A 26,388-nucleotide genomic window follows, 5' to 3' on the forward strand; every position below is an offset into this window, starting at 1 on the left:
CCAGCATCACTCCATTGAGGTATGTGTCATCCAGGGAGGGCTGGTGACACACCCAGTTCCTCTGTTTTCCCTTATGCACACTTCAGCTGTTCGTTTTCTTTGGCCTCTTGGACGCTGGGATTGCCCAGAGATAACCTGGACATGGGCGACTAACTCGTGAGTCCTGTCCCTCCCCATCCCAGCCCCAGGCAGGGGCTGGAGGCTGCAGGCAGGATTTGCCAGCCCATGGGTCATAACACCAACCAGCTGGAGTTGGCTTCTCCCCACCACCCGTTTCAGCTGCCTCACAAAGACCGAGCTTCATTTGCCTGCATAATAATCCTGCCAGCATGGACTTTCTTCGCCTAATGAAGGAAGGATTTATTGCACTGGCTCTTTGGGAACGTCGAGGTCTGCTTACTTCCCTCCTCAGCTCTCTGAGATCCTTTAAGTAGAGTCTGTGTGCAAATTAATCAGATGCCCTGGAGGCTTATTTTGTCCAAAGCTAAAGTCCTGCTTCTCCCTTCCCCCCCTCCTTTTGTGTCCTAATTACTTAGGAGATTGTCCTGGAAAGTAATGAAAGCGTGGCATGGGAAATAACACCCACGGTTCATCTCAGAAGTGAGGCATTTCTGTGGAAGGCTTAACTAGATACATCTCATGGTTCACTCAGCAAACTTGGAGATCTTCCCAGTTTGAAGTGCACTTCACCATGACAGTTGGTATGTCATGTGCTCTACCCCCTAAATTGTTTCCAGGTCCAGAGTCAGTCATATGAGTCAGGTCCTGCTACTGAATAATTGCATTTTACATTGTTGAATGAGATCCCTGTGGTTTCCACCTGGTTCCTGAAGTTCTCAGCACGAATTAGCTCAAGGACACAGTTCATCCCAACCTGTTCTATAGGGAAAATGAGGTGATGGGGACAGGCTTGGTAGTGGTACGTGCAACCTTCCCTCTCTCGCTTGCTGGCCCTGGTCTGTGGAATTGGGTTGAGGGCAATCTGGTGGCTTGGGTGATCAGTTGGGTCATGTTGGTCTCTTTTCTGCTTCCCAGCACTGAGGCATATTTATTGCATGGAGGGTACAGAATATCTCAGCTGAAGAGGTGAGAACGCTTGCTTCTTGTCCACCCAACCTACATCAGAGCTCATGAGGAGACAAGACAGTGCTATACCATGAATTTTAGAGGAACAGCATGAATTAACCCATAGGCTAATATGACACTTTGTTTTTTAGGGCTGGCTGACCCTTGTCATGCATAGAATAAGTCAGCTGCACTGATTTACAGTGAGATTCATGTGTCTAACAAATGATATAATGATATAATATCTGAAAATGGATTTCAGTTTCCAAGTTACTTAGAACTGTGTTGCTTTTTAAGTTTTGGGGCTTTCAAATCTTTTACTGCCATTCAAGTATTTTGAGTTAAGAGTTGTGCAATCAATGGGATTTAGGCCTTTAAACACCTCCCACAGAGAGGCAAGCAATTAGATTCCTTCAGCAAATCCTAAATATTCTTTGAAAGCAGTTCCCTCACCTTCCATGGGTTTCAGATGTACCACACGGGGGAATGACATTGATTTCTGTAAAGCACTGCACCACTTATGGATGCAAATCATTGTGTAGGTGTGAATATTACTTCACGACATCTCCTCCAACCCGTTAGTGTTAATTAATGCAGTTCTGGGATAGACAATATTCATTAAGCTTTTCTGAAAATACTAGAAATGTTCATGTAAGAGCTCACACATTTTGATGGTGCTCACAGTCTTAACACCATGTTCCCCGTGAAGTATTTCGATACTTTAATATTTGCTAATGAGAGTGGAAATGAATTGTCAACAACAGTTCTCCAGCACAAGGCCATGGTGTTTCTTCCTTGCTTTGTTATCAGGAACCAATAAAAAGGACTCAGCATGTTGTTATTTTGGCACAGAGGCATCTGGTTGCTGGAGGTTTCCCTCTGTGTATCTTAAATATTTGGATTACTGTTCTCTTTTTGGGATTTGCCATGATACAAACCAGCTTGGAAGTGATGCAGCTATCGCCTGCTTCTAATCATTGCAATGACAGCAGCTCTGCTGCCTCCAGACTAAATGTTTGTTACCGGAGTGCATTGTTTGAGTATTGACAACTCCAGAGACCTTGTGAAATTACAGAAGCTCCTTAAAGAAGACGACTCTTCCTACCACTGCTGAATTACAATTAGGAAATTTAGAGAGGTGAAAGGTGGTGGTTTTTTTCCTGAAAGGATGCCGTTGAGGAAATCTGAATTTTGGCATGTGTGTCTGGGAGAGGAAGAAGGGGAAAGCAAACTCTGGGTGGCACAAGGTGTTGGCTCCACATTGCGATCCATCCATCCTTCTGCAGGTTTTAATCAAGCTAGTGGGGCCTTTGGCAGATGTTCCACTGAGCCAGCAGCAAGCCCTGCCTGCATTACAATGCTCCATCAGGTTTTGGTGTCTTTCTTGGACTAGTGGACCCAGCCTTGGTGGCCTCATGTCTACTGGCACCAAAGCAGCCACCTAAAGTTGTCCCAGGTATGGACACCCCAGGCTGCGCTCCCAGCAGTTACACCTGCCCCATAGCGTGGTGCTCCGCAGTTTATTAGCCAAATTTCCCACCCATCGAACAGCTCCGAGTGCCGCTCTGCACTCGTGTGTGCTTGTTCATCTGTGAAATGAGGCTGGCAGCTCTCCCCTACATCCTGGGAGAGCTGCCGGGCTCAGTTAGTGTGACTACAGAGCTTTGCGAGCAATGCCACGTAACTGCAGACAACAGCTTCTCTTCATTCAGGAGGTTCTTTAACATCCTCTGCTGCCCCAGCTCACTGATTTACCTGGAGTGGTAAAGCTGAAAGGAAGGATAAAGACCCCAAAAGCATGATTTTCCACTTGGAGGCTTTGCTAGGGATGGCATTTCACACTTTTCCACCACAAGTATGTTTTCTTATTGTATAGGTCTGTCGCCACTCTGAGACCTCCTGTTTATAGACCCCAAAATAAAGGTTCTGCAGGTGTTAGCCCATACCCTCCACATACTCTCTTCTCCACACTGCTGTGCTTGAAGCTCAGGGCAGCACTCTGCTATCAGGGAATCAGCCCAGATCTGACCGGAATGTTTCAAGGAAGGAGATGTTCAATGAAGCATTAGGAAGATCTGGAGCAAATTCCTTGTCTGGTTCTGAAGTGAAACAATTACTTCTGGTTGAGCTTTCATGATCAACTCTTGGCAGGGACAATGCTCCACTGTCTTCCCATGTTATAAGAAACAGTCTCCTTTATTAAGTTCTTCGTTAGCTCCATCAGGTACCTAGAGGATGTCATCTGGGTGGATGGGGCTCCGAGCAACCTGGTCTGATTGAAGATGTCCCTGCTCATTGCAGAGGGGGTTGGACTAGATGACCTTTGAAGGTCCCTCCCAATCCAAACTGTTCTATGTTTCTATGATCTTCACTCAGACCAGTAGTTTATTTTTAATACAAACGTTGCATCTTGAATTGGAGGATTAAGAAAATGTAGCAGGAATATCTCCCACTATTTCAGAAAATTTTATGCCTTTGTGCCAAATCACATTGCACTTTCTTTTAGGGGAGTGTTGTACATGTGGTCCTGAAGATCCTTACAAGGGATGTGGGGAGGATGTTGCTTGTGGCATCACAATTATGATGATCCAACCTCTTCTTCTGCATGATGGGGCTCAAAGACTGCAGAGATGCTGAGACGTTGCACCTGGGAAACCAAGGAGTTCCCCATCTATTTCTATCCCTGACAGTTCCCATGACATGACACCTGTCACTCAATTGGCCTGTGACTACACATCCTTCCCTTCCAGCTATGGCCCCAAAGATGCTGGAGGACACCATTAGGACCACACAGTGATGGGATGCTCTTTGGGCACCTTTGGTAGACAACCCCACTGTAACAGGGGGCATGAGAAAAGATGTTTTCCTGCTGTCTCCTGACTAGTCCAAACCTCATGCCTGAAGCTTTGTGCCAAATGAAAGAACTGAACTGTTGTGTGGAGCCTATAATTTCAAGCAAAGTCTAATGAAATGCTCCACACCTGCACTGAAAGCTGAAAATTGTAATTCTGGGCAGAGTGAGCCTTGTTTTCCAGTTTTTGCTGCTATGCATGAAGCAAATCACTTTCCAATTATAGACTTTCAATCTCTGGTGCTGGTTCTTTCACCCACCTATTGAGCTCTTCTATCACCAGCTGATTAATGCTGCACCACACCCTGGCTCTCCTCTGGGTTTGGAGGCAGATCCTGCCAGGAGAATTCAAGAACATGTGCCATACAGTGGTGGGTGGGGAAATTGCCCTGGGGCTTTGCTGGTTGAAGGATCTTCCTACCCCAAGGGTAAAGTCTGTTGCCTTGGCATATTCCTGGAGAGCAACAAGCACCAGCAGGCATCTGCATGGTGAGTGCACCTTCAAAGCAGCTTCTCCTCCTGTTTTAGTGCAAGACAGCCTGGAAAGGTAACTTTTCACTGCTAGTCTTGAGCAGGGTTCAGGAGCAGGGCTGAACTGTGGCTGGGGTTCAGGTTTGCATGCTCTTCTTCACCACTGCCACTGGAGATGGCAGAACCCGCTCAGGTGTGTTGTGACCTCCATTGAAGGAAAAGAGCAAAACAGAACTGAGGAGGCAACTTGAAGTTTTTCTCCTCTCTGAAATTATGGGTTTAAAATTCCAGAAGGTTTCAAAGTTTGTGTTTTGGTAGTTTGCCCTTCCAGGGTACTTCAGCAGCTGTTTCTAGATGTGAATTAGGTGTCATCTGAAAACCTGAGCAGGATCCAGCTTTACCTTTGCAATGTAGTCATGGTTATCCTGCTTTTCCTGGAGTGGAGACGGGCACCTTTGCTGCCTCTTGTTACTGTGTTCTGATCTTGGGATCGCCTCCAGGGCAGAGTTGGGACACCTCAGCCCCTTGCTCTTAACCCTCAGCAGCCAGCCTCTATATTTATGCCTTTAACCTAAACCAGGCCCTTGGGTGGAGTGAGCTGGATGGGTGAACCTGCCTGTGGCTGCATGCACAGCACTGTTTTTATAATGTTTGTGCCCTTAGAGACAGGAGAGAGAGCTGTACTTGTGCTCTACTTACCTAGTGTACCCAAAAGCACTTTGCAGCCCACTGGCTGCCTCAAGCCCCACTGCAGAGAAGACATCAAAACTCATGGCATCTCCATGCTGCCATGGTCTTGGCATTCAGTCTGACAGCAGATTAAACCCAGAAACAGCTGCAGCTAAAATCAGACATCCACCCTGTTCACCACCACCATGTTGGGAGAGCGACTTTGTCACTTCTTACAGGGCAAAGAGGAAATTTCCCATTTCCCCTGTAAGCTCCAGCTCTATCTTTGCTATGAGCACACTTGTGGTGGCATAAATGCCAACTAAAAATGAGGGAAAGGGCGCACCTCTACAGCTCCCCTCCCAACGCAGACCTCTGCCTGGCCAGCCTATGCCAGAAAGTGGCACAACGGCAACCTCAGGGTTTTCCCTGGTGGAAATAACCCCCATTCCAGAAAGAAAACGCTGATGGGGAGGCAAAGCAGCAAGTTAGAGCTCTAAATGCAGGTGTTGTGGCTTCGAATTGCACTTGTTTAAACCAAAAAATTAGCATTTTTTGGAGGCTCACACACACTGTCCTTCTTGACTGATCTAGGTTTTTAATAGCGATACCTTTGCGTTAGGGCTACTGCTAGTACAGTCTGTAAGGGTGCTTTGTTCCTGGGCAGCATGCTCTGCTGCTCGGTGCGCATTTACACCGTCACAAGTTGCACCCTTCTCCCAGCTAGGGGAAGTAGGGGATCGGGGGTGCCCCCCAGTACCAGGGCTGCAGCCTGGCAGGAGCTGCTCTGCTGCCCACCCCAGGGGTGCCCGGGACCCCTGCTGCCCTCCTCTTCCTCCCTGCCAGGGCTGTGTGAGCACTCGGAGAGAGTATCCCCGCTGTTCTCCCGTCTCTCCATTATCATTTCAAGGTGTGCACGCCTGGGTCGGGGGGATGAATGTCCCCGCACCCTTCCTCCCTCTGTCCTTCCATCCTCCCAGCGGCGAGAGGGAGCCCAGATGTTGGCAGGCCCGAGCCGGGTTCATCTGTTTCACATGACCCAGCGCCAACTGCTGCTCGCTGCCCTCCTCCCTCCTCCTCCTTGCTCCCCCTCCTCCTCCTCCTCCTCCCTCCCCGGCTCCAGCCTCGCAACGCGGCGGCGGCCGCGCAGGAGCCGGGGGCCGGGCAGGCGGGGAAAGGGGAGAAGAAGGAGAGAAAAAAAGGAGGGTTACAGCATCCCGGCACGGAGCATGGGACCGCCCTAAGGCCGCCCGAGGATCCCGGCGGAGCGGAGGGGAGTGGAGGGAAGGGCCGCGCCGGCTCCGCGCATCCCCCGGCGGGGCCGCGGGCGATGGATGCGGTGCGGTAGAGCCGCGGCCTGGAGACGCTGGTGCAGCGGGGATGCTCTCGCCCCGGGCTCGGAGCTGAGGGGCCGCCGGAGCTACCGAAGGAGCGGGAGAAGGTAACGGGGTCTTTGTCTGCCGAGGGGGAGGTGAGGCGGGTCGGGGCTCCCCTGCCAGCCCCGGTCCCGCGGGGAAAGCCCAGCCGCAGTGTGTGCGGGGTTGCTCCACGCCCCCCTCCCTCCATTTAGCTCAAACAGAAGGAAATGTGGGCAGCATCTGCATTCTCTATCCTTTCCTTAAAACAAACAAACAAAAAAAAAAGCAAAACCCACACCCCTGAATTTTGTGGGCGAGTAAGGGAGACGAGCTCGGCGGCTGGGTTGTTCTGGGGTTTTTTGTTGTTTTATTGTTTTGTGGGTTTTTTCGCACTAGGGGGAAGGAGAGGGTGTGGGGGAGAAAAGCTGGTGCCGTGATTTCTTCCCCCCCACCCCTCCCCAGTCATCTGGATGCCTGTCCCCACTGACTGCTTAGATGGACTGCTCCTTCCCTTTCCGAATGGTTGCAGCAAGTTTAATGCAGAGCTGGGGGCTTCTCAAAGGGTAAAACCCCTGGCTTGTTTTTCCTTTCTCGAATGCACCTTTCCCTAAATCGGGGTAGAAAAGTTGCTACAGATCCAGGGCTAGAGAAGACAAATAAATAGCCCTGTTTCCAAACTGTGCAAGTCTGGGTGTATCTGCATATAAGGAGGGTCTCTTGGCCGCATTGTTAGCTCCCTGACTGCTGTGGAGGGTATGAGAAAAGTTGTTTCAAGCCTCTATATAAAATTTCCAGGAGAGACAATTGTTTCTAATAATAGCCCTGGCAGCGGTTTAGCAGTACAACACACACAGATGTGGGAGCCAGCAGGCAAATCTCCTTTCCCAGGCAAGCCAGGTCACAGGGAAAGCTGAACTCCCAGCTTGTTGGTTTGGTTCAGGATTTGAAAATATTGTCCTGAACAAAAACCCTGGCACCGCTCGCTTTTTCTGCCGGGAAGGGGGTGTGGTGCCTGTGCCTTCAGGATGCACTCACTCCACGGGCACGGCTGAGCTGGGCTTTCCCCGTGCCTCAGGTATCAAGAGAGCCTGAATCCCGGCTCTGCCCAGCGCCAGCTGGATATCGGGGTGTCTTGGACATGTCTCCTCCTAGATCAGCCCCTGGGGTCTGATGAGCATCCCCCATCTCTGCACAGAGGGGGCCATCACCAGCGTGGGTGTCTGTGCCATTTTCCCTGCCTCCAATTGCCTGCAAGGAACTAGGGAGATCTCGGTGGAGCTAAAACTATCAAACTGATCTTGCTTTCTCCTTGTGGCAATGGCAGAGGGCCGGGCAGGAGGGCTGCTGCCTGCATCACTGTCTGCACACTACTTCAACCCGTGGTGCTGACCCTGGCTGGGCAATGGTGCACCAGCTCGGCTTGGTGGCTCAGAGCTGCTTGTCCTGACCTTTCTGGCATGTGTTACCAGTAGCTTGTCCTCTTCCAAATATTAACATTTTTAAGGCAGTTTTAAGTACCGGTGTCAGGCAGGGATGTGCCGTGTGCCACAGGAGGGAGAGCTGCTCGTGGGGCAGGTTTTGCAGCCCTGTTGTGCATGGAAAATATCCTTAGGTGAATTTGTGTTTTAAACATCCAGGCTAAAAATATGGAACCTCTGCCATTATTTGAGCACAGATGCACTTGTTAGTCACTTGCAACCCGTTGGGGCAAGCTATCCATTTCTCCTGGTAGCTGGTCTCTGGTGGTCACATTGCCATGGATCTGAGCTGACTATTGCATTAAAATGCAAATCGATATCGGGTGATACCTGCGATCACAGCATTGGGTCATTCATGGCCATACAGCAACGCAGCTCACTTGGTACGGAGAGCAAATTCCATATAGTTCGTGTCAAATTGTCTAGCTAAATCAAGAGCTTTGGTTAGTGTGTTCAGTGTTGTTAGTATGGACATAGATCTGGGAAAGACTTCCCAAGTCATAGAGTCTAGTCCCACATCTCACAGGTCATTACAGTCATACATATCCTCTTTGTTGCTACTATAGCTTGCTGCATGAATAACAGCAGAGGGTTTGAATGCAGCTTAATAGATAAAAAAGGCAAAGTAAAATGGGATGGTGTGGATGAGGGAGAAAAATCTATATTGGGGACAATTTGAAAGGGGCTGGGGAGTGACTGAAGTCTCAAGTCCCAACCTGGTGGGACTGTGAAGGACAAAGAAGGCTCATGCATTGCGAGAGGAGTGAAACACACAGGGAAGGTGAAAAAGGAGTGTGTTGATCCAACACCAACCAAATTTCGGGTCAGGGCTTAGTGTTATCCCCTGAAGAAGCAGTAAGGCGTTGTGTGACCCAGTTCTCGGGAGCTAAGCAGCAGCAGGCTGGATCGCTGGGACAGCAAATGCTGCTGTCAGGCATGTGGCCATGCTCAGCTCTCAGGGACCTTGGGTGTCTTTCATTCAAAGCACTCTAGGTTTGAGGTGCTCAGAACTTCTGTGCCTTGGAGTTGCCCCTGAAATCTCCTTCTAGCTGGGAGCCATCCTGTGAATGCCCCATCTCTTGGGGAGTTGGGGGTCAGTGCTGCGGGGGGAGCCATAAGAGTGGGTGATGGTGTCCCCCCGAGGTCACAGAATCTCAGAGTGGCTGGGCTGGAAAGGACCACTGGAGATCATCCAGTCCAACCCACCTGCTAAAGCAGGTTCACCAGAGCAGATCACACAGGAAGGTGTCCAGGTGGGTTTGAATGTCTCCAGAGAAGGAGACTCCACAACCTCTCTGGGCAGCCTGTTCCAGGGCTCTGGCACCTGAAAGCAAAGACGTTTCTCCCCACGCTTCATCGCAGGCTGGGGTGTGCTTGGGTGCACAGCTGGATCCCAAGGTCACTTGGCAATGTCACCCTCCAGTCATCCTCGCTGGCTCGCTCCTTCCAGCGGCTGGAGGTGCGGATTGCCCTGCAGCCCCAGCGCCAGCAGAGCACGGCAGCCAGCCGGCAGCAAGGTCTGACAAGGTTAAGCTGGGGTTGAATTGCTTTCAAGCCTCCTCCATCTCCAAATCCCAGTTTGTCCCAGCCTCTCCCAAATCATACCGTTCCCGAAGCTTGCAGTGGATTGCCCAGCACAGCCTTGGGGACCACTGCAGCTGACAGCATCCCCTGATATTTATCCTTCTCACAGGATTTTTAACAATTTAATTTCCAGCCCTTCTCTAAACCTCAGTATGTGCCATTTCCTAGAAAGCCACAAATTATTCTCCGAGGCTGCACAAAGCGTTGGAGCTCCTGTCCTCTGCTCTGGAGATAAATCCCATCAAGGACCAAAAATGACTTTGACTGCTTTTCCCTCTGATCTGACACTGTGAAGATGCCCCGGCCAGATGTTTGATCAGCTCTGAGCTTCTGGGAGCACTTTCATGTTGACGAACCGCAAACACGTAGGGTTTGATCCTGCCTCCCTCTGCTCCAAATCCCCTCTGCACTCCACCTACTTCAGGTTGATGGGAGCCTGAAGGTTTATTCCTTGTCTGTGTTTAGTCCCTGTAGCCTGCCTGTCAAAATAAGCAAAAGAGCTTGATGTGCCTCTGCTTCTCAGTGCTGTACTTCTCTGTGGCCCCATTAATGGTGCCAGATACTCTGGGTGTATCTCTATGGGGTGGGGTGGGACTTGCCCAGCTTTAAAACACAAAGGAGACCAGAGGAGCAGGGAACATCTGATTTCCAGTGCAGTTAATGATGTTCTTGCTTACAACCCCCTCTGGTTCCCTTCCTAGCAGACACACCATCTTTCTGCTCTCGTCCTGAGCTGCTGTGTGAAGTTTTCATGCAGTGTTAAACAGTTGCTGTGTCCCACCCTCAAGAAAAGATCACTAGTTGGTGAAAAAATACCCTTTTCACCCTCTGTCTTGCACTGGTGCTATATGGTGTGACCTACTGTAGTAATCTTTGGGTAAAGTCCTTGACAGCAGAAAAAAGGGAGACAAGATGATCCTTACTTAAACTCACTGTAAAAGGGTCCACTGAAAACCTCCTAGAAAGCTGCAAACCAAAAAGATATTGATATTCCCATTTTGGCTACAGAAAACCTTTGTGCATACATTTCCACGTGTAACGTGTTACATTTTGACAATAGCTGTTGGACTTGCCAACCCACAAGGCTCAGGCTCTGTGTTTAGATTATATATATTTTCTTTTTCTTCTTAGAAGTTCCCACATCTCCCAACCAAAATAAATCCACCCTTGTGTGGGTTTCCTGACCGCATGGGACTGAACGTGGCTGCAGCTGTGCCACACACGCTGCGGGCGTCCCCTCCGTCCCAGCTGAAATATTTCACACCGCAAAGTGCTTTGCAGATAGCGGAGCAGCCACCGGCTGACCCTGCTGCTTTCACACCAGCTTTGGGCAGGACGCACAAGGGCTGGAAAGCTGGTGCATCAGGTTAGCAGCTTGGAAACTCAGCACAAAATCTGAAGCTGAAGCTCAGTGCTTGTCCTGGAGAGGAGAGTGTGGATTGAACTCTTTCCACCTTTGAAAATCGGTTTTGCCCTTGCTCAGTGTGGATGGTACATCTCCTGGCTATCTTCAGCTAGGGTTTTGTGAAGATGCCCATCATCTCAATACATGGCTGCTGCATGTGTGCTTGTGTACCACCAGAAACTCATCTCCTACTGAAATGGGGCACTCCGGGGGACACAGGTGATTCAGGGGACGTGTAATCAGATACAGTACTTCTGTACACACACCCCCCAGCATGGAAGCATGCTGAAAAGTAAATTGGGAAGGCAGCTTCTCTTGCCTTCTGCGATTCTGAACTGGAAAGACCAAAAAAAAGTGCAAAAAAAGAATTGTCTGAAGTGATCTGGGCTCCCTGGGATGCTTTGCAGCCCTGTTGAGTGGTCACACAGTCGCCAAAGTTGTCACCTGGGCTTGTCCTGAAAGAAGTGGTGGGAATAGGTGGCAGGGGAAGGAGACTTGCGCCTCACCACGACTTGAGGGAGCGGCAGGGAAGCACTGACTCTGCTTTTCTCCTACGTTGCAGCATGGAAGATGCTTTCTGAAACGCTCTGGGAACACCAATGGTGATTCTGGGGGGAATCTGCTAATGTGAAGGTGCTGGGTTGTGTCCTCACTGTCTCAGTCCCCTCTCGCAGGCACCGCCGATTGCATCTGCAGCAAATGCTGCTCCAAAATGGGTATCGAATCCTGAGAGTGCAGGGCTCGGGGGTATTGGATCCAGCTGCTGAGTTTGCAGATATTGCATCAGGCTGTTCCCTCTTCGCTTCCCATCCTTAACTCCTCTGCATCGATTCTGCACAGTCCTAAAGAACTACTGTGTCTTGCAGAAGGGAACATCTTTTAAAGGCCCAGGTGCCTGTTACAAACACACAGGCTGAAGTTGAGGTGTTTATTCCAGTTTCCTCCAGTGCAGAGGTTGCAGGATGTCATGATGTTTTTGAGGTCTCCTGATGCAGAAAAGACCTGATCTTTCTGCACTAACAGGCAAAGCATTCCCCGTACAGGCATTGCAAAATCCTGGCATTACTCAGAAGATTAATGGGAGTGTAAAAGCACAGGTTATGTGTCCTGGAGGCAGATTTCCCTACCAGAACAAGAGAAGGCAGGTAGGACCTCTCCATGCTCCTCACCCAGCCAGGTGTGCATGCAGAGCCCATGGGAGATGTCCCCATCCTGCAGCTCAGCTCTGCTCTTCTCAGCACCAGCTGCTCCCGAGCAAAGCAGGAGCAGAAATGGTCAAACCAGCCTTTTGCAACCAGATCCCATCTCTAAAAAACACCTGCATCTCTGAGGATGAGTCAGCTGCTTGTCACTTGAATGTGCTCTGCGTTTCACCCTGTCCCACTGTGAAACCCAGCTGGGGGGTGATGTCCACCCAGCACTGACCCCCTCAGCTGCTGCAGCTCAGGCAGAACCACTGGCGGATGCCCAGCCTGGGCACCAGCCACAGCCCCGGCTCTCTACATCAAATGTATGTCAAACCTGCTGATTAACAGTGACTGGAAACAACCTGGTGACATGTTTTTCCACTGGAAGCATATCAGTTCTCAAAGTGTTATTTGAAACAAGAAGAAAAAATATTAAAAAAAAAAAAAAAACAACAAACAAACACACTTCTGTGTACAGATTAACATTTTATTTTTTTTTTTTTCCACATCTGCAATGGTTTCTGCAAGTGTGTTTCCTATTATGTGTTATATATGACACTGCTCGGTGCTATGTATTGATCCGCTCTGCTAGAGAATATCTGGGTGATGCACTGCCCAGTGCTTCGGCTCTATTGATCAGAGCAATCACTGCTCACACCTCCAAATACTTAGTGATACAGTGGGTACAAACCAGTCAATGAGAGCTAAAAGGACACTTTAAGTCTTGAATCTTAATTTATCCTTTAAAAATATTTCACAGATATTACTGCTTCCGCTGCCTTGGGTCACTTTGGTCATCTTCCTATGAACCTACATTGATTTTTTTTTTCTCCAGCAAATCACACTAGTTTCAGTAGCAAATAAATTGTCCTGTTCTCCTCTATAACTAAACCAAACCTCCTGCAAATGTTTTCCCAGAAGACTCGGATGCTCTCATGTAATTACCACCCTGTCTACATGCACAAATGAGTGATATCTGGAACAGTTTGCTGAAAATATGCCATGCTTGAAGTGTGAAACCATACAAAAAAAGTACATTCTTATGTATGTTTACAAGGAATTAAAAGTCAGACGTAGGAGAGATTAACAGGTATTCTAACATCTTTGGGAAAACTAATAATAATAATCTAGTGCTATGTACTTTAGTACCACAACTGTCTTTATCATGATGATGACTCATGGTGCTTGACGCAGTCTGTAGTTGGGAATGAACCAGAAGGTCACCAAGTGTCCTCACAGAGAAGCTGATAGGACTTTAAAAAGGCTGCGGAGTCCATCAGTGGTAAAGGATTATCCTGGCGGATAATTTAGATCCTTCTCCCTTAGACCACGCTGTGTCCGTCGTGCATAGCAAGCAGAGTAAATACAGAGCTCTTCCAGGGGAAGCAAGACCTCTCCCAGGGCATATCATGGTTTTCTTGAAGCATGGCCATGCTCAAAAGTTGATGGAGCACCTGTCCCAAGACCCTGTTGCTTGTCCTTGTGCAAAGATGCCAGAGATCCTTTATCCTCTTTTCTTCTGAGCGTCTCATTTTAGTTCTGCCATTTATACTTATTTCTTCGGGTTGCATTAGGGACTGGCAATCCAAATGATGGATCGCGGCTCTTGTATATAATGCGCAAACATGGGATGAAACTACTGGACTTGCCTTAAAGTGATTATTATCTAGAAAACAAGCTCACTCTGGGCGAGGAAAAAAAAATAAAAGCTCACAAAATAAAGATGTTTTTTACTCAGTTTGGCTGAGCTGAGTTAGCTCAGGAGGTGTTATAACAGGGCAAGTTATCCTGGGTGTTAAACGGGAAGCTGGCAGCAAGGAAGGTTGCCTGTCGCCTGATAAATATAGGCACGGGGAGCTTATTTTTTGCAATGTTTTTTGGTGACAGTGGCACTTTTGCAGCCTTTGGGCATTACTTCGGCACACAGATTAATAGCATAGGACAGAAGAGTTGCCCCAAGGTCCGTAAGGTCTGGGTTCCCCAGTTTAAGAAGGACAAGGAATTACTGGAGGGAGTCCAGCAGCAGGCTATGAAGATGAGGTGTCTGGAGCATCTTTCTTATGAGAAGAGACTGAGACAGCTGGGTCTGTTCAGCCTGGAGAAAAGAAGCTGAGAAGGGATCTTATCAATGCTTATAAATATCTCAAGGGTGGGTGTCAAGAGGATGGACCAGACTCTTTTCAGTAGTGCCCAACAATGTGATGAGGTGCAACGGGCACAGACTGAAGCACAGGAGGTTCCATCTGAATATGAGGAGAAACTTCTTTACTTTGAGGTGCCAGAGCCCTGGACCAGGCTGCCCAGAGAGGCTGTGGAGTCTCCTTCTTTGGAGACATTGAAACTCACCTGGACACCTTCCTGTGTGATCTGCTCTGGTGAACCTGCTCTAGCAGGTGGGTTGGACTGGATGATCTCCAGAGGTCCCTTCCAACCCCAATCATTCTGTGATTCTGTGATTCTGTGAAGGTGGGATGAGATTGTAGGTTGCCATAGGCACTTGCCATCCGCTTCTTGTAGGAAGCAACCCTCTGGTTGCAATGGCTTCACATGGATTAAGTGGTTTCGCCGCACCTAAAGATTTTCCTTAATGCTCACAGTGAACAGCTCGTCTTCTGCTCCATAAAGAGCGATGAACAGGACTGTGGCTCTGCTTTCTCACTGGGTCTTGTGGTCGGCTCCAGGAAGGAACTGACCTACCAGGTCTATGAGGCTGTGCAGGGAAGTCCAACAGGAGAGGATGTAAACCCCACTCCCTGACTCAATTAAAATTCATCTGCACGAAAGCACTGACCACAGGGAAGTGTCCCAAGCTGGCAGGAGGAGGAGCAGCTGGGCCACCTCAATTGCACGATTATTTATTTATAATTTTTTCTCCACGCAGCTCTTACCCATAGCTGGGTGCAGCCATCATGCTGCACATGCAGAAAGGCTATAGGAGCAACACAGGCTTGTTAGGTGAAAGTGGAGAAGATGATAGCTATAGCATCTCAGTTTGTATCAAAGTTTTAAGAGCTCTGGCATGTTCTTGACCTAGAAACATTGGCCCAAAGCAGATGTCAAAGCTGAACCACATGCACAACTGACCAGCTGAGTCAAGGTTTATCCAGACATATTTTTCCTGAGTGCAGAAGGGGTTGCAAATAATAAATAATACCGAAAACTGTGCCACCTGCCTGTGGTCAGCCCCAGCTCCACAGCCCAGAGGATGCTCTGACCATCTCAAAGCTCCTGTGGTCTCCACTCCCGCTTGGTTAGTAGTGGGGATAATGCTTGGAAGCTGATGTATTTTTAAGCTGGTAGTTTGTTTATTTTCATGCCAAGAAAGGGAATGGACAGAGTTACGAGAGCGAGTCAAACATAGTGAAAAGTATAAATTGGGAATGCCGTCTCCTCCTACATCAGCATCAGAAGGCAGGGAAGGCGTAAAATGTTCTGCATCTCTTTGTATTTGAAAATACTCAGATCTGTATTGTTTTTAAGAAAGAAAACAATACGTGACATAAACCAGCACAAACTCCGTTCTAGTGAGGAAGCCGGTCTGTCCAGGAAAGGACTTTCTTATCTCAGGATGTAACTGAAATCAGGCCTCCGAGGCCGGCTGCTCTCAGAGCAGTGATTTAGGCATCTACTGGGTAATACCCTGGTTGGTTTAAAATGCGGCATCAGAATTAGATTTAATTCTAACTACGTGGCTCAAGCACCAAGTGTTTTGAGGTTAAGACGCGGCGTTTCCGGCTTTAAAGTTCGCCTGAGAGTTATTGCTTGATGTTGTAAATAGACTTAGGGACCGTAGGAGACGGGTTTTCATTTCAGCCCTGATACAGTAAGCCACTTAAACACTTGCTTATGTCACACTGAAATAAAAGGGATTTATGGACACAGCTATGTGCTTTGCTGAATCAGAGCGTTTTTGCTGAGCGCTGTTCAGAGGAGGCATGAGAAATAACCTGTGCAGATGTCCTCGGGTGATGCGGGAGCCCAAGCAAGGCTGGAAAACACTGCACAGAGGAAGTGAGGAGCCCCTGGGCAGGCCAGGAACTCCTTTGTCAGCTCTCAAGACAAAACAGGGAAGTCACCAGGTCACTCAGCCTTTAGCTTGCCTTAATTTTTATCCCATCGCTCCCCATCAGCATCCACACAATGGCTGGGTCGTGCCATTCGCGAGGTGCTTCCGCTGGGGTGACACCATGGCTGACACCATCCCACCTCCTTTCTAAAGGAGGATTCTTGCTTTCTAATGACTGAAGCTGTTGTGCATTATTTTTTCTCCCTCCCTCTGGCAAAGGACCATTGCCGAAATGATCACATCACTTGATGCAACCGCTCTTAAACATGTCCCCTGTGCAGCTCCTCCATGTGGTGAGGAACTTCAGCCTTCTCCACAGTAGCCCTCCTTCCTTGCAGGACAGGAGAGGTTTTTAAGAGCTGTATCTGTAACCATGGTTTCAGCAATTTCATCTCTGTTCCCTAGCCCGTGGGTAAGGACATTGATTTTTCAAGGGGTGGCTTAAAGAAGCTTGTAGGGATAGCTAAAGGCCATGGACATGATACAGTCCTCTGGTTCTACAAAACCTGTAGGAGATGCGGCATCATTGTCAGCACGTATTTTCTGACCATTCAGTTCAGCTATGGACTGTGCATGTATTTCACAGACCCTCAGAATGCTTCAGTAACAGCAAACCCACACTGAATTAAGTTGGAGTCTGGTTACGCATCAGCCATCAGCCACTTCTCTTTGCATCGTCACTAACCGCATCTACAGCATCTTCCCTGGGCTCCACTTTTCAGCTCCAAGGCTCTGTTTACAACCAAGTTCTCTTCCTAAAAAGGATCCCTCTATTTATTTGAATATGCATCATCTTCATTCTCCTGCCTGAGGATGCAGCTGGGATACCCTTCCTGTGAAAAAGCAACTGCCTTACAACTAATCTCTCCTGCTCCAGAGCCTTTCCAATAGGAAATCAACACATGAACAAATTTGCATGGCAGAAGTGTTGTCTAATGGCTTCCTACACATTGTGGCGAGAAACACTGGTACTTCTGCCCAGGGAAGTGGTTGAGTCACCATCCCTGGAGGGGTTTAAAAGAAGTATAGATGAGGTTCTCAGGGACATGGTTTAGTGCTAGATTTAGGTTATGTTTGGACTTCATGATCTTAAGGGTCTCTTTCAAGCAAAATGATTCTATGATTCTGTATCGGTTCATTTCAGAAAGCTCAGCCCATGCTATGTACTGTGTCTCTGATCTTTACAGACAGGGCAGGCTGTATAGACCTGTGCTTCCTATGCCAGGAGCCTTGTGCCTGATTAAAATAATTTCCTCCATCTTGAAATAATAATCACAAACCAGACTTTCCACTTTTGGTTTAGGAAATGGAAAAAAATAGTAGAAATATGGGACGTATTCAGAAACAACAGTTTCTCCTGCCTGTTTCCCCATCCTCAGAGGTTCAAGCCACCAAGGCTCAGGTGGAAGCCAGTCTGGCCTGAAAGGTGAAGGGCAAGGGCAGTGGACATGAGTGTGTACAAGGTCATTTGACCTGGAAAACAAGATGACATGAGCAGTGCTGCAAACAGTGAGGATGTGGCTGCCAGTGCAGGGTACCATGAAAGCCCCATGACTGGACGGATCAACCAGATTTGCACCAAAACTCAGCTCACTTCCCTTTGCCAGGGTTTGCTCCCACTGAGTCACAACCAAAGCACTGCAAAAATGAGCAAGCCTCCTCTGGGCAGAGCCTCGCCTGCTCCACAACCACCTGGCCAGTGCTGCTCCCCATCAAGCGCAGAGTCATCTGTGGCCATGTCTTCTTCTACCCAGGTACCCATGAAAGGATTCACCATGTAGCTCAGCTCTTTGCACACTATCTCACAGCCATCTTCATCCTAGTCATCATCAGTACTATTTATTAGGTGCGGATGCAGATCAGCGACTGGGGAGGATGCTCTGTGAGCACATAGAATAAAAAAGAAAGATAGGTCATTCCTCTAGGATTGTGGAATCATAGAACAGTTTGGGTTGGAAAGGACCTTCAAAGCTCATCCAGTGCCACCCCTGCCATGAGCAGGGACATGTTCACCCAGATCAGGTTGCTCAGAGCCCCGTCCAGCCTGGCCTGGGATGTCTCCAGGCATGGGGCATCCACCACCTCTCTGGGCAACCTGGGACAGGGTTTTTACCACCCTCATTGTAAAACAGTTCTTCCTCGTGTCTAGCCTGAATCTCCCTTCCTTTAGTTTAAAACCATCACCCCTTGTCCTGTCACAACAGGTGCTGCTAAAAAGTCTGTCCCCATCTTTCTTTTAGGCCCCTTTTAAGCACTGAAAGGCTGCAATAAGGTCTCCCCGTAGTCTTCTCTTCCCCAGACTGAACACCCCAACTCTCTCAGCCTGTGCTCCCAGCAGAGCTGTTCCAGCCTCGGATCATTTCTGTGGCTCCTCTGGCCCCTCTCCAGCAGGTCCATATGCGTCCTGTGCTGAGGACTCCGGAGCTGGATGCAGCACTCCAAACTTGAAGTGTGAGTGTAGGACATGAGTGACAGATGGATGTAGGCAAGTGAAGAGCCTGTGCTGGGCAGTGCGACAGGCAGCCGCTTGCGAGACTGGCCACAATTTGGCAAAATGAAGTGCTGCCATGTGCGCAAAATACACTGTGAAGACATCCAAAATCACTCTGCTTTTCCTCCTTCTCTCCCCCTACAAGCTTAGGAGTTGCCAGGATGAGAAGGCAGTAAGAAGTGGTCAAGTGGGAGCAGCATGTTTAATCTAATAGTTCACTGTAATCAGCAGGCTGTCATCTCTCCCTATCTCCTTTCAGCAGGTCTGTCCAAACGATGGGCAAAGTGACAACAGATTTCTGTGTATTCAGCACAGTAATTGACTCTCATACAGGCAGTGAACATTTAGGAAATATTCTACCTCCAATTATAATTTCTGATTTGAGTCATGGAAGAATACGCCATATACCTCTTTATTTCTGCAGTCACTGGCTAATGAAACGTGCCGTGGATATTTATAGAACTGCCATTGTAAGTAGCATTTGCATTTGGTGCCTTTGAGTTATTTAGTGTGACGGCGCTTTCACCAGGAGGGTTTTTTCGTTTTGAAAGGGAAAGGTTCCCTTTAGAGTTGTTTCCTTCCATCGCCTTCACTGTTTCTGTTGGATGGAGCAGTTCTGTGGGCAGTTGCTGATAATTTAGTGACAAAGTGACAGGAGTGCAGGGATTAGCTGGGTGAGGTGTGGGTTTTGGGGCTGTGTTGAGGACAGTTTATGGGATTCTCTGAGACAATGTTTGGAGTTACAGCAAAGATGAATAGAAAGGAGGACAGTCACCAGAGCAGTTAATGCCAAAGAGCAAAACAACCACCAGCTTGCCTTCCCTGGGAAACCCATTGTGTAAATATTTGGGTAGGAGCCTCCAAAGGAGATTTAGAGTCTTGTGATAAAGGTAATTAAAATGTTCTTTCCTTGAGAAAAACAGCTATAATTCAGAAGATCCCACAAGTAACCATGAGAGAGATTTCCTTTCTATAGCATTGCTGTATTAGAGAGAACAAGCATGCATGAGAGATGGGGACAGACATTTTACAAGGGCGTGTTTTGACAAGACAAGGGGGTGATAATTTTAAACTAGAAGAGGGGACATTCAGGCTATACATGAGGAAGAAATTTTTTAACATGAGGGTGGTGAAACCCTGTCCCAGGTTGCCCAGAGAGGTGGTGGATGCCCCATCCCTGGAGACATCCCAGGCCAGGCTGGATGGGGCTCTGAGCAACCTGATCTGGGTGAAGATGTCCCTGCTCATGGCAGGGGTGGCACTGGATGAGCTTTGAAGGTCCCTTCCAACCCAAACTATTCTATGATTCTATGTCAGGTCATGTTGTCGCTGACTGATCTCAAAGCATTTTGCAAAAGAGATCAACATCAGTTTTCCCATCCTGAATGTACAGAAGCCAAGGAGAACAGTAAGATCGCATGGCTTGCATATGATCAGCTCCCCTGCATACTAATCCAGCACCTCATCCACAAAAATATGTTTCTTCAGATCTACATGTGCCTTACAAGCACCATCTGTGTTTGTGTTTTGGAGATACGTTATCCCTAGTCTTTACAAACTCATGTGCATAAATGACAAAGCTTTTTAAAAGCGCTTGTGTTCAGCTCTTCAAGTGCTTGGGGGTCATGCCACATGTGTAGGCACGAAAAAAAGAAGCAGATTTTCAGAAAAATGTGACCTACTGAGCTGTTTTGCAAAAAAAAAAAAAATCTGTTCTGTATTTTGGTGCATCATTTCCATCTGAGTTCATGATAAGTCTGGCCCATCAAATGCATGTGGCCCATATTCACACCCAGCGCGTGCAGCTCTCTGCCATAAGGATGAGTTATTAGCACTCAGGAGCATCTAACGCAGTCCCACCTCTTTGCACATCTTCAGAGGCATTGGAAATTATGGGGGCTGATGTGGGTACAGCATCCTTGGCTGTTGGAAAGCTCTTCTGGGCTGAGGACTAGAGCCTGGCTCTGGGTATGGAAATAAAATTGTAGCATAGAGGGTGTTGGTCTCTTCTCCCAAGTAATAAGAGATAGGATGAGGTGAAATGGACTCAAGTTGCACCAGGGGAGGTTTAGACTGGGTATCAGGAAAAACTCCCAGAAAGGGTTGTCACGCACTGAAACAGGCTGCCCAGGGAAGTGGTTGAGTCACCATCACTTGAGGTGTTTAAAAGATGCGTAGATGAGGTTCTTGGGAAAATGGTTTAGTGTCAGAGTTAGGTTATGGTTGGACTCGATGACCTTGAGGGTCTCTTCCAGTCAAAATTATTCTATGGTTCTATGGGACAAACCATGTGCAAGGAGCTGAGCAAGCAGCAGAAACAACCATGGAGCTCACCTGGGAATTGCATCAGTCAACACGAAATGTCTGGAAGATCTCACTTCTTTGAACATCAAGGGTATCTCGACTGTTAGGTTGAACTAGACACTTGACTCTTTACTTTCTGGAGTTAGGGTGGAGGGCTCTTGCCCTCCAGGAGAAAACCGGGGGCTGTATTGGTGCAGGAAAATAAGCTCACAGTGAAACCCAGGACTTGATCAGCAGCAAACTCCCTCACTTTCACATCAAGCGTCCTTTTCTGTAAACAGCTCTGCCCAACCACTGCTTCTTGTCTCTTTGATGATGTTCAGTTTTTCCATGGAAAAGGGAAAGCTGTACCTTTGTGCCTCCTAGCTCTCAGTTCCCCTCATCCTTCTCTGGGTAAAAGTCTTGGCAGAGGAGAACCTCGATTCAGTCCTTGTAGTCGTCCTCCATCCAAACTCTGGTGCTGCTTAGCTCATGCTCAGTGACCTCCTGCTCCCATGTTCCCATCCACAGGGATTTGGGGTTGATTTCCCTTCTCTGGTTCTAAGAAGCAGAAGGCTTTCCTTGACTTGTTCCCCAGGAGCCAGCCACAGCTCCACTGCAGTGCAGCAGGTACCACAGATGAGCCAATTTGCAAAGCCTCAGAAGCAGCACCTTTCACGCAGACAGGCCGTGCTAAATCAGTTCCTTCTTGCTGTGCTTTGAAACGTTCCCTCTTCTTGCTCTGACAAACTAGCTGAGTTTGTATTGATCTGACGGTGCAAAAAAGCACATAGTGCAGGCTTCAGACACCTAGTGGAATAATAAAACAGAAAGGAGGGAGGGCAGGACCATCATATTTTAGCTTGTATCCAGAAAGAAGTCTATCTTTTACCTTATTTTCTTTTCTCTTGGAAAGCACCATTGTGTTTCTAAGGGAAGTGAAAAACCCCATGGCTGAGCATCCTGTCTACAGATGAAAATACTGGAACGGATCTCCAGCCACATACGCTGTGGTCTTTCAGAGCTTCAAGGTATCAGCCAAAATGAAACCAGAGGCTCCTTCGCCATCTGTGTTTGTAGCTGGGTCTGGTAGCAGGAGTCAGTGATGGGTCTTTTTCTCCGTCCAAGGCTGTGCAGTGGCTGCTGCATCCTCTCCAGCTCCTGCAGCAGCTCTTTGTCCTCTCTTGTGCAGAAAAACCTGGGTGGAAAGAGCCTGCAGACAAACTGAGGTCGTTAGCCTGTAGCATGAACCTTCAAACAAGTGAGAGGCACAGAAACGAGGTGGCACTAAAGAAATAAAGCGTGTGCCTGGCTGTGTGCTCGCACCCTGTGTGACCCAACTATAAAAATGATTGTGGTCTCTATCAGGCACTTTGCTGATGGACAGAGCTGCTGTGGACAAGCTGATGTGAAAGCCATTTGCTTTCTCTTCCCCTTGTCTGTAAGCCATGTTAATGAAATGCCTTGTAATTAGTCAGCCATCACATGCTGCATTTCAGAGCTTCACTTTATTCAGATACTACATGTTACCAGCTGTTTGCATTTGGGATTTCTTTAAGCCGTGAAAGCACTAAGGAGATAAGAAACTCTGGGTTGGAAAAGCATGGAGAGCTAAAGAAGCTCCATGCAGAAAGCAAGCGCTTTACGAAAACACTAAAGCACAAAGTCAAACATCTCAGAAAATTTTCCCTCTTCCCCCTTTCACCTTCTTTTATTCTCATTTCAACTTTGGTATAACCAATTGGAGCATAACATGCGAGAGCCGGACTGTGTTTCCATCCCTGCCATCGCGTGTTACCTCCACAATAAACTCACTTTTGTATCTCTTGCCTTGGGTGAACTCCTATTAAAACTAGAATATCAGTGCATGCTCACCACCTTGGGGATGCAGCAGATATATGACGGTAAGAAGGTGACAGAGATGCCAAAGCAGAGCTCAGCTGCTCGGAGTTTTATCTTCTGGGAAAGCCCAGCAGAGAAAGATTGTGGTTCCAGCACCACTCTTATTCTGAGCAGGACAAACGGTTGCAAAACCCTTCTGCAAGCCTCTGGTATAGCTTTACAGCTGAGCTGAAAGCAGTTTAATACAGAGTTCACAGAGAAAAAAATCTCATTCACCAAGTAATCTACCTTATGAGAAGCCACATTTTGCATAACATTACTTTACCAGAGGAAACTCTCGTAAGAAGACAATTTATTGCCATGGCGGTAACAGGCTGACATTTATGAGAAGTCTTGTTTTACAAGGCTTTCCTTTGGCTGCAATGCCAGGGCTCCAGTTGTGCTCACAGAAAATGAGAAGGAAAGAGATGGTTTTTAGCACACACGATGCTCCAGATGCATTTGGGTGTGAGTAACAAAGTAAAGTCTGCTTGGATCACACGGGATTGTGTATGCCAGCATTGTAAATTTGGGATGAGTCGAAGGGAAAAGCTCATTTTAACTGAAGTTGTCTCATGAGAACTTCCATATCTTGCATAGCCAACTTGAGGCTCAATTGAATTGTTGCACGTCTGAATTTTTGCTATGGGAAAAAAGGCTGGGGCCAGGAGAAGGCTCAGTGTGTCCTGGCCCCAGGAAAGAGGGAGATGGATGTGGGACAGAGCTGCCAAGAGGGAGGACAAGAGCACCCAGGAGAGCCTGGCAGGCTCCTATGCTAAGAGCAGCAAGTGGCAGGGTGAGGGTGGTGTTGTTGGAGATGGCCAAGGTTGTAGACCCCATGGCAATGGCCACTCATTCCCTGGGCTCTCGAACGGGCGAAGCTGATCATGGAATCATAGAATAGCTTGTGTTGGAAAGGACCTTCAGAGGTCATTTATTCCAACCCCCATGCAATGAGTAGGGATATCTTCAACTAGATGAGGTTGGTCAGAACCCTGTCTGGCTTGGCCTTGATGGTGGGGCATTGCTGGCTGCCCTCCTCCACTGTCTCCCGGATGCCAGCACATCTGGCCACATCAAGCCACGAATGGGTGATTTTTAACCCGCAGAGCTAAAGCAGAAAGCCGAGCTGTCCTCAGTTAACCCCCTGAGCCCACATCTCCCTGCTCTCTGCAAGACAGCTTTGCACTGGGGGCTCAGCTCAGCTGGCATCGATGGGAAGAGGTGATGGGTGAGGTCCAAAATGCCCAAGGTGCTGTGGCAGCTGCATCCCTACAGCCTGTATCCCCCCACACGGCTCCTGTGGACCCTCTGCTACTTTCAGGTGATGGTGAAAAATGTCCTTAAGCAGAGCTGGGGACCCATACAGCACTCAGGACAGTGCCTTGGCTGGAGGGTGGTGGGTCCCCACGGGCCTCAGCCACCCTGGGAGGCTGAGCTGGGTCCATGCTGCTGTGGGTCTGGGCACGTGTGCGTGCCGTGGGGTGAACCCCACCAGGGAGGATGCCTGCGTGCTGCCTAAGTCGTGCTGAGGAAGGGATTTCTGAGAGCCAAAGAGGCTTAGGGGGTCCATATCCCATTAACAGACAGTGGGATTGTGCCTGTGAGCACTGCAGGGCTTTGCGGGGCTGAGTCGGGATCCATAGCTCTGCAAAGCAAAGTTGCTCCTCACTTACGGTGCTCTATGCAAGATGAGAGCCAAGACAGAGCTTGACCAACTGGAGAAGAGTTTCCTCAGGCCACAGCTCATTTATTACTTAGCACCCTAACCTACAGTACCTTGGAAATCTTCTGTAAGTCTTCTATACATAAAAGTTTTATTGATATTATTTGTTAGCAGTTGTAACAAACTACACTGGTGTGGAAGCACCTTGGAAACAATACAATATTATGAGTAATTCCTGTGGTACACCTTTAATAGGACACCCCAAGTAGGACAAGCCCATTTTGGGATTCAATCCCAAACGAGCAGCTGGTGTAACCCCAGGGAGCATCATCAGCACAGCCCAGGAGGAGCCTGGAACAGGCTGCCTGGGGCAGTGGGGGAGTCACCGTCCCTGGAGGTGTTTAAAAAACACGTAGATGAGGTTATTAGGGACATGGTTTAGTGCCAGTGTTGGGTTAACAGTTGGACTCGATGATCTTAAGGATCTCTTCCAACCAAAACTATCCTATGATTCTACGAGCCTAGTTTGCTCTACGCTACCTCTGGGACGGCTGAATCACTGTTCTTGAGGGGTTTGGAGGAAACTTGTCTGGATGTCTCTTTGGCTGACCAAGCTAGTCGCAAAGCCAGAGGCTGTGGTATGAAATGTCAGGGCCCTTGCGCTGAAATCATCCCCCTCACCCCATTTTTCACACTGGAACAACCTCCTCCCAGCAGCTGCGTCCAAGCAGACAACACACGCTGCTCTGTGACAGCTACCGGGGTGGCTTTTCTTTTTCTCCTTCCAGTCTTTTCTTTCCCCTGGTGCCAAAAGAAGGGGGATTAATTAAAGAAAAAGAAGTGGATTGCAGTGAATTAAAGCCTCCAGCTTGTGCCAGGGATCCAGCAGCCACGTGCCGAGCTGGAACACCGAGCACCCTGACACCCGTGTCTCTTCTCTCCTGCAGATGACGGAGGGCCGCAGATGCCAAGTGCACCTCCTTGACGACAGGAAGCTGGAGCTCCTCGTTCAGGTAGGAACTGCACGTTTCACCATCTAATAACCTGCTACAGCAGTGGATTTTCATCAGGGTGGGGAGAGTAAAGGGTTTTCATCTGGTTTTCTCAGCAGCTTCACATCGTGATTGTGGGCCGAGCTCAGGGAAACTGATTAGTGCTGGGTGGGAAGGATCTGCAAAGACATATCTGTGGGAAGGAATAATTCAGGCCACATTTTGCTTTATTCTACGCCAAAACTGTCCGAGTCACTGACAGTGAGATAGAAAAGCAGCTCTGGTCATTTTTGACATTATTACTATATCACTTAGCTATTTTTTGAGACGTTGCTTAGCTCTGAGAAATGTATTGCATCTGCTTAAAATATCTCCAGCATTTGTTTTTATCTCCTTTACTTGCCATCCTAAGTTGCTGGGGTGCAATGCTGGGTCCGTGCCGGAGGTGGCTGTGCCACATGTACCCACCTGCACCAGGAGATATTACAGATGTTGTAAATCACGTGTCAAACACAAATACGCATTAAAGTAAGTCTGTACTCCATCTGCCTTATGTTGTATTAAAAAAAATAATGGAGAATTAAGAAAGATGAAAGTCTGGTGCTGGTTGTGTAACGATGGGCCGATGGAAGCTGTGGCATCCTGAGTTTTTCTGATGATTTTGGCTCTTGTCTCGGAGATCACCAACGGGTTAATAACAAGAATTAGAAGAATGTCTTTCCTTCCACAAATGCTCCTGGCCAGCCCAAGAAGCAGGAAATGAAACTTCCCCAACTGGGAGGGGGGCAGGATCCTACCCAGAACAGGCAAACCTGAATGGGGATTGCTGAAGGTGACTTGAATCGCCGGAAGCACATTCAGCCTCTCTTTCTGGAAAGCTGCTTAAAAATACCATTAAAATGTTAATGGGTAACATTTTTTCAAGTATATAGTCACCAAGG

General features: G+C 48.3%; 1 protein-coding gene across 9 annotated transcripts in view; it reads left to right on the top strand.

The window, feature by feature from the left end:
- FRMD4A (FERM domain containing 4A) overlaps positions 1 to 26,388 on the top strand; it is a 388,388-nt gene that overhangs the window by 226,804 nt on the left and 135,196 nt on the right. For 8 of the 9 annotated variants that reach the window (XM_065829459.2, XM_065829460.1, XM_065829457.2 and 5 more), the window contains exon 2: positions 25,403 to 25,468. In XM_065829459.2, the coding sequence (XP_065685531.1) occupies positions 25,403 to 25,468 (66 nt within the window). Of the gene's footprint in view, positions 1 to 6,357; positions 6,498 to 25,402; positions 25,469 to 26,388 lie in introns of those variants that run through there. The other variant, XM_065829461.1, reaches the window with a different exon arrangement.

This window comes from Patagioenas fasciata, chromosome 1, assembly GCF_037038585.1.
Source record: "Patagioenas fasciata isolate bPatFas1 chromosome 1, bPatFas1.hap1, whole genome shotgun sequence".
Classification (NCBI taxonomy): domain Eukaryota; kingdom Metazoa; phylum Chordata; class Aves; order Columbiformes; family Columbidae; genus Patagioenas; species Patagioenas fasciata.